The sequence below is a fragment of the Durio zibethinus genome, chromosome 6 (genome assembly GCF_047325235.1).
Source record: "Durio zibethinus cultivar Kanyao isolate XHJ-2024 chromosome 6, ASM4732523v1, whole genome shotgun sequence".
NCBI lineage: Eukaryota > Viridiplantae > Streptophyta > Magnoliopsida > Malvales > Malvaceae > Durio > Durio zibethinus.
This window is the reverse complement of record NC_143167.1, coordinates 32622103-32630485: the sequence shown is the minus strand read 5'-3', so window position 1 is coordinate 32630485 and position 8383 is coordinate 32622103. Positions and strand designations below refer to the sequence as shown.

General features: G+C 35.6%; 1 protein-coding gene across 1 annotated transcript; it reads right to left on the bottom strand.

Moving 5' to 3' along the window:
* Window positions 1-1753: 1753 nt before the first annotated feature.
* On the bottom strand, window positions 1754-6550 carry LOC111285979 (omega-amidase, chloroplastic-like). The gene is made up of 10 exons (XM_022875722.2): window positions 6007-6550; window positions 5800-5916; window positions 5057-5281; window positions 4480-4573; window positions 4155-4229; window positions 3643-3721; window positions 3009-3024; window positions 2469-2549; window positions 2236-2318; window positions 1754-2125 (listed from the first exon to the last, which is right to left on the bottom strand). The coding sequence occupies exons 1-10, from the start codon at window positions 6274-6276 to the stop codon at window positions 2047-2049; spliced, it is 1119 nt and encodes a 372-aa protein (XP_022731457.2). The 5' UTR covers window positions 6277-6550; the 3' UTR covers window positions 1754-2046.
* Between the last annotated feature and the right edge of the window lie 1833 nt (window positions 6551-8383).

Sequence of the window (8383 nt, the reverse complement as noted above, 5' to 3'; positions counted from 1 at the left end):
TCATGGAATTTACAGAATATTGATGGAGTAAAGACTCTTTTGTTTTATACAAATAGTAGATGAATAGGATTTAAAATTTTAGTAAAAATTATATATTCGATAAAAATTAAAAAATATTTTATATTTGATGTATATATAAAATATATAAAAAAATAATTATTTTGTTTTTATAATGTTTGATAAAAAAAAAAAATAGACGCAACACAAATATAAGAATGATCTGATCTAATTTTTTTTGTTTTTTTCGGCTAAGATGAGTTGCAACCAGACCAGCAGACAATCACAATCTGATGAAAAGGCAAATGTCTTGAATGGACATAATCTGCAAAAACCATTACATATGTCTAGGGATCGTAACGGATCGATCCATCAAAAATTGATTTAATTTTATATTTATAATATTTAAATTTTATTTAATTCGATATTATATAAATTATGTTTGATTTGAAAATAATTATATATTAGATTAAATTTACTTAAAATTTAATTTTAATTTTTTTATTATTATTTAATCAAATTTAATTTAAAATTTAATTTAAAATTTAATTTTAAAAAAATAATTTTAAAAAATTAAACTGAACCAAAATTCGTCGAAAACGAATTAGACTACCATCCTTCCGTATATCTATGCAAAAGGGTAAATGATTCAATGATAAGCGTCTGTTTGGGGTGATTGTTTCGATTCTTTTGAAGGTCAAATTAGGTTGTCAGATGCTTTTTTCTTTTTATAAGGTTTGGAATTAGTTATCTTTCCCTTTGACAGTGCTGGCTGCTGGGTTTTGGCTTAAGGCCAAAGGTTGTGATGGGAGACACTGTCGCAATTCAGAAGTAGGAGACAGCCACATTTTTGGTGCCGTCCCAAGCAGAATAGCCATGTGAATGGAGAGTGAATTGATCCAGGTCGTCGTCTTCTTCAATTTCATGTCTCCAAGCTTAGTAGGTCTAGCTGTTTAATACATTTTCTGGCTATGTATGGTACTTGTTAGGTTAGACCCACTGTTTTGTGGTATCTATCCACAGGATTTAATTTGTCCATTCAACCATAATAATTGATAAATCAAGAGTAAAAAAATTGAAAATGATATCCGGCACAAGAAAAAAAATAATTTGACTTGATTAAGATTCGTATTGGACGGTGGCCGTTGGGTTTCAAACTACAGCTTTTCTTGTCCAAGTGGAACAGAGTGGGGAATTTGGGAACTTGCTTTGTATGGAAAGCTTGATAGAAACACGTCATTTCCAAGCCTACTTCAGGGTGAAACTGACTCCAAATTGGAAATAATGCTGTAATCCTTGTATAAGCAAAGATGCCGCCGAGTCTTTCTTACGATTCTGCCAACCTCACTTTTTTTTTTTTTCCTTTTTTTATCTCCATCCATATCCACTTGAACTTAGAGATTATCTAAATGCTATTCTGGGTAATTTATTTCCAAAACTTGAGTAATCCTTCCAGTAGCTACTCCTGAACCAAACTCTTGAGTAGCATTCATTTCTAGAGGAATATTGTAGGATAATGATGTCATGTTTTCAGCAAAACAATCGATGTTATCATATTTATAAATATCATATTTATTTCATGTTAAATACATAAAAAACATGAATATTATTATATTACAATTCATAACAATATACCAAATACAAAATATATTCTTTTGTTTTTATCGAACTCTCGTATATATTTTTTTATCATATATAAAATTATCATTTCTCTGAATACTTCGGAACTGTTCTTTCAAGTGTCCTAGACGCAAAATTATGCAATATATAAGTGTATATTCCCATATCCAACCATCCAAGTCAGAGGGTTGTAAGGAAGGCCGTCTAAATTAGGAATTACAAACATGAAAACAGTAACAAATCCCATTATTGTGCAAAAACGAGTTTCCAGCAATCATCCGAATGATAAAATTCTCGTTAACCATTGAGTGAGTTTCCTTAACTGAGTAAAGGACTAGAACAGTCCCATAATTTTTAATGGAGTTCTACCTTTCTCAATGAAATTTCTCACCATGAATCACAGCTCTCTCACAAGGTTCTCTATTCTAATCAATTCGAGTTGAGTCTCTGCAAGTCTACCAACTGATAAAGATCACCTCGCCGTTGCTTTGCAAAGGGAAGACTTGCCCTAAATTTCATACAAGCACCCAATTAAAATGAGTAGAAAGTATGATAAAATAAACAATTCCGTAAGCATTTGACATGCATAGAACAAATATTAGGTGGAAGCCACGTCACCTTCGGTGCTCAAGTATCGAATAATCAATCTCTGCTATAATTATGTCCTCATCATGTTCAGTTGTAGCTAGGACTTCTCCGAACTGTTACATGCAAAAATTTAAGTATGGGCTTGTCTACTCAAAAGTCTTCAAACCACAAAAGATTCAGGAGTTCTTGCTTTCCACATGTATTATAGGAGCAAAGCCGTATTTGGTTAATACACGAGAGCTAAAAAACAAGCATCTACTTACAGGTCCTACAAGGGTTGAGTGACCCCAAGCCACATAACCGGCTCCAGCATCTCGAGCAGGTGAACAAGTTGCAACATATAACTGTCATTTAAAATTTTGTTAGAAAAATAAACATAAAACAGAAACCTTTTATGAGCAATCAGACATCCATATTCTAGGCAGCAAAGAGCTCTTAATGGTCTCAAGTCTCCAGTTCTGATGAATCTACTCCACTTTCACCATCCAGTATCTATGGCGACATCAGAGCATGAACTATAAACAAGTAGTGTTCGAAGCTTAATAAGACATAAGAAGGAAATAAGGCACCCAGTCTGTGCCACTCAACTAGAACAGCATCAGACTGCAACATGCTAAACTTACCAAATACTGACTGCATTCTAGTTTTGCCTATAGAATGATAGAATCTACATAATTTTCATCTGTTTCAATGGTACTAGCACCAGTTCTTACTAAACCAAACATTACAGTATGCTAATTATAAGTCCTATGAAATTCTTTACACCAGTCAATTGAAGAAAGGGAAAAATTTCGCTACTATACCTGATTATCCATAGCCCTGCATATGGAACAACAAGAATCACATTAAAAGATGAACAACTATCATACAGACACAAAAAGCATAAATTACACTCTCCTACATGGCAAAATAACATTTAGCTTACTAAATCATCCGATAAGGCAGTTCCCTTCAGGTTAGGGGAAGGTTGGATGTTCAAGCAAAAAAGGGCAAATCCAGAGGACAAACCGGATGATCAAACATGATAATTCCAATTTATCAAATAAATTCATTTGTTTCTTGGCAAAGCAAATTCAGCTCGTAGTGTAAGGCTCATTGTCAAAAGAACTAATGAGTACAGAGTTCTTTACAAGTAAAGAATGTGTGTTTAAAATCAAACCTAACACCTCAAAACTAGTAGTTCAGCATTCAGCTATAGTCAAAGCAACAAAATTTCTGCATATTTCAGTCACTTTAACTGCACTATGACGTCCAGACAAAAAACAAAACAAGGAACCATCCCTGTAAGGATATGAGGCCAAAAGAACTGTAACATGGACTTTACATTGCTCCCTGCAGGTACTGCATCCCTTCCCCAGCCTACCTTATTTCTTTCAACCTTTCCAGTGAAATTTAAAGAATTAACAAGGAGAGTGAAAGCAGGGAAATAACTAGCACCTTGCTCGCTGCAGCAATTCCCAATGCAATGGTCCGGTTGTCATGTTAAATGCTCCAGGATAACATAGCAAGTGAGCACCTAATTTCAACAACACAACACAGACATAGTTCAAAAAAATTCATAAATAAGATGGGCAATACAATAACTTCAAAAAAAAAAAAAGAATTAAAATCAACATGAACAGAACTTGTAAATATCAGAAAGGGAAAACAATTGAAAAGATCCAAACCACAATATAAAACATATAAATGCTAGTGAATTATGGGAATAAAAGGAATCATTAGATGTAGGAAATTTGGCATAAAGAATTCAGGAAGAAATGATATCATCTAATAATTAAAATAAGGATTTGGAGTAAAGAAAAGAACACAAGAAGTAGGTTATCACAAAAATTCTCCACACTTGCAAAATTATTTATCAGTTAGGAAACAATAATAGTGTTCATCAGCCAACAAAATCCAACTAAAAATGAAATTAATTGTATCATGGTTCACTGGAGAAGTAAACAAACCTCTTGCTGCATATATCATCGCCAATTCCTGAAAGCGAATGTCATAACAGATGCCTATACCAATACGCCCAACATCTGCATGAACTATTGATGATTAGTTTACCACTTAGAAAATTACTCAAATAGTGTATTCAACTGCCCAAAGGAATTAGTTGTCAGAGAAATCTGATTCTATTTTAAATATCAATTTATCACAATAATGGTGCAGATGTAACCCATGACAGAGAAGAGATGATTTACAATATATGGTTTAGAAAATGCTTCTAACAAAAATTATCGACAGGGTAATATGTTTATGCATGCAAAGTCTAGGGAAACATCAAACCTGTGTCCACAATGGTAGGAGTCTCCCCAGCAGTAAGGGTCTTCGATTCCATAAAGGTAATCTTCCCAGGAATATCAATATCAAAAAGGTGAATCTGCAATTCCACAGGAATTCATAAATATTATGCACTCCAGCTTCAAAGTGCGTCTTCAAAATGATATCAGTAAAACTATAGAATTGTCTAAAGGAAGCTGCCAAGTTGGTATCTAAGATCAGGAATTTCGCGTTTGTTTACAAATAAGTAGTGGCAAATTCTAAAGATAAATAAAACTTAATACCAATGATCATTTTCTTCCAAAAGGCACCAAGGTTTTAATGGTTCAAAACAAAAATTCGTCCACAAAATAATGACAACTGATATATTAGATGGCTGAATCATCTAGTAATATGTGTCTATGTATAAGCTTATATACAGGTGATGGCAGATGTTGTACAATAGTAAAATCATTCTACCTAATTGACATCAAATAACGGATGGCCCAGGAATGCAGTTCTTTGCCAAGTCTGGCCACACACAAATAATGCGCAAAATTGGCACTTTCCTTGTACTACCATATGGGATAGGAAGTGCCTCTACCTTGCGGTGCTTGGCTTTCAGCTTTCCATCAGTACCAAAGACACAACAAGTATTATACAACTTATCCCCACAGCGTTCAGGTATAGAGCCACCAACTATTGTGATCTTCAGGCGACTAGAAACTTCAGACAGCATAGCTGTTGAAGGAGATGCATCACCACCTGCGTCAATATCTTCAGCATAAACAGGGAAGCTGTCATTTGAATATGGGCTGTTCCATATTTCCTGATACAAAATAACAGACAGGAATGGAAGGCCTTAAATTGATGCTACGATATCATATTCATAATTTTAAAATCTTGCTTGCAAAATCTATTACATGTAATTTGTGAACACCAAAACCACCATTTCATGGAACAGCAATGAGGTTTATATTCCACCATATACTTGGCTCGTCAAACTGAAAGGTGAAAATCTTCAGTTTCATTTTCACAAAAAATAATGAAAAAACATTAGGCTTTAGCTAAATCGCGTGATCAACATTCATGATTTGTCTGTCTGAGTAGCAAGATCGATCCATAAAGTATCCATGTCTATTGAAAAAAATTAAGTAGTCTAAAATTTCCTACATCTGGTTTCCTCAATTTTCTAAGATCCACCAAGCAACACAATTTCTATTTTTTCAAGCCGCGAATTCGATACAACCAAGCTTAATTTTGCAAAAACTGTTGCCTAACAAAAAAGCCCTCAGTTGAACATCGGAAAAGATGAAACCTTGAGACAAGGACAAGAACAAAACTCACCGGCAAAAGAACAAGCTGGGCACCCTTTTGAGCAGCCTCCTCGATGGCCTTCCGAGCACGCCCTATGTTCCTCCCTTTATCAGGTGTCACCGACAACTGGCAAAGCCCAATGTTGAACTATAACAACAACCCAAAACAGAACCACTTTAACAAACACCCAACTAAAACAACAACAAAAAAGACAGTAAATAAAGAAAAAGAGCTTGCCTTGGTGACAGGAAGGGTGGGAAGAGGGAGGGCAGGTGGTACGCTGGCTTGTTCAGGCTTGAAAGATGATGCCATTACGGATGTCGAGTTGGGCCTGATTTGGAGTTTTTTGTAACGTTGACTATATAGATTTTTGGTGTTTCTGGGAATGGTTGGAATGAAGAATGTTGTTTGAGAAATGGGTTTCGATGAGTGTTGCAGAATGGGGCGTGAGATTGCAGAATGACTTAGATTCTTGGAGCTAACTAGTGATGATACCGCTGACTTCATCTGATTTCACTTTCTGCCCCCTGGAGCTCGATTTTTGCATTTGGGTCTTTTTTTTTTAATTTTGATCATACAAGAGTTTTTCGTCAATTTGATATCAAACGATGTCGTGTTAATGGCTAGATATGATCGGTTCTTGATTAGTTGATTTTAATGGCTTAGGCTCTTATAGTGAAGATGGGATCACTTGATCATGGCTCGCTAACAACGTTTCAAGAAAATACCATGTCCCAACAACCAACCGTTTCCTCGTTTCACAATGGTCATTAAGTGCCTTCTCGCGCCCTTTCCAGTTGATTTATGTACTTACATAAGGCTAAAACAATTTGCAACAGCGGTTCTCAGTGTCGATTTGTGGCTCTGTCTCCTGAGGCCTCTCACATGGTGGCGCTTCCATTTCAGGCGCCACCACCAATCAAGGCCAAATTAACCCCAAAGGACAAAGGTCCCATCTTCCGCCAAAGAAATTGAGATTTAGACTAATAAATTAACACAATTTGTCGGGGCATGGCGGATCCAAATTTCACTGTTCCCTATCATGATGATCCTTATTACAACCCATATACAGATTACTCTATTAATATCGTGGACAACTTGAATCCTGCTCTTCTTGCTGACTCTCCTTTAGTTCCTCAGTCTAGTGAGAAGTGCAAGGAAATTATTGATATCGAAACTATAGAGAATATGGACTTTTGGGCTTTATATGACGAGTCTAGTGGTTTGTATTCTCAAGTGGGTCCTTTTGGGATTAATGGTGAAACGAGTACTCGAATAGAAACAAACTTGGAAAATCACAGATTAAACAACATGAATATTCCTACTCCTGAGTACTTCGCTATTCAGGAACCCGAAAATCCAGTTCCTGAGTCTTCTCATTCGGGTCCTTCAAAGATGACTAATGGGGAAATGAGTAACCAAGGAGAGACAAATTTGGGAAATGGAAGTCTAAACAACACGAATCTTCCTATTCAAGAGGCGTTAATTGTTGATGAATTCTTTTCATTTCCCTCTTTAGCCATTGATCCTTTACAGAAAACAATCATTTCAGGGGGTATGTTTAATGGGTTCTGTGAGGCGAATTCTCAAGGTAGTTCTTCGAAGACTTATGAGGAAAATGGTAATCGGAGGGAGAAAAATGTGGGAACACAAAAGCAACATTCTGTTAGAACAAGCGAACCAGTCCCAGTAGATTGTAGTTCTTGCGATGTGTTGAGAGAAATTATTCATATTAAGGGTGCGTTTCAAGTTATTATTACTTGAAACGGAATATATTCTTATTACGTTAATTTTTTTTTTTTTGGTGGTGATATTTCGTTTCTATCATGATAGGTCCTGTTGTTATGAAACTTCAGATTCATGGAAGATTACTTGGAATTTTCTTTCATGCTATTCTTGATGTAAAACTTAGTACTAAAGCAGTTCGTCATGAAATGTTCGAGTAAGTTTAATGTTCATTTCTTATGTCCACTTTCTTGTTTCTTTTTTTATTTTCTTATTTGTGATTATAACTTGGTTAGAATCTCGAGGACTGAGTTATAGAACTCATTTTGATTTTCTTTCAATAGTTTCTGCCAAAAAGAATTTGAGGAGGTGAAGCAGTTTCTGACTCAATATTGCAGCAAGCGCAGGCAAGAGGGATACATCATGATTAAGGATCCGCGCTCAACTTTCTATGAAGCACTATGCATAGGGCTTGATTGGTATGAAAATCTGCCTGATGCTGACTACACAGAGATAACATTGACACCACATCCAGGTATCTTCTAACTATGAACATGTGAATTGCGGAGTAGTTTAATCTCAACATCCGGCTTCTTCTAATTGCGGACTCAATCCTGAGCAGATCATTTACTAAATACAATGATTTATATAGAAGGAAAAAACCAGGGTTGATTTCCCCATTTCCACATCGATGGTTTGTCATAAAGTAACAGTTTGTTGGAATTTGTCTAAATTTTTGCAGGGGACATTCAGATTATTGAAGCTGCGAACGACAGTAACAACCAAGACATGTCTCCTATCTCCCAGGCAGAACAGGTTGTAGCTAATGGCTCTAATGAAGCTACGAACAGCAATCACAAACAGAAGTCTCATGACCTGAAAGAGCAGG

Excerpts from the sequence above, each read along its gene's own strand:
- LOC111285979 (XM_022875722.2), bottom strand. The coding sequence starts at position 6,276 with ATGAAGTCAGCGGTATCATCACTAGTTAGCTCCAAGAATCTAAGTCAT. Across the intron at positions 3,722-4,154 it reads GATGATATATGCAGCAAGAG|GTGCTCACTTGCTATGTTAT; the intron begins GTTTGTTTACTT and ends TGTTGAAATTAG. Across the intron at positions 2,126-2,235 it reads TCGATACTTGAGCACCGAAG|GGCAAGTCTTCCCTTTGCAA; the intron begins GTGACGTGGCTT and ends TATGAAATTTAG.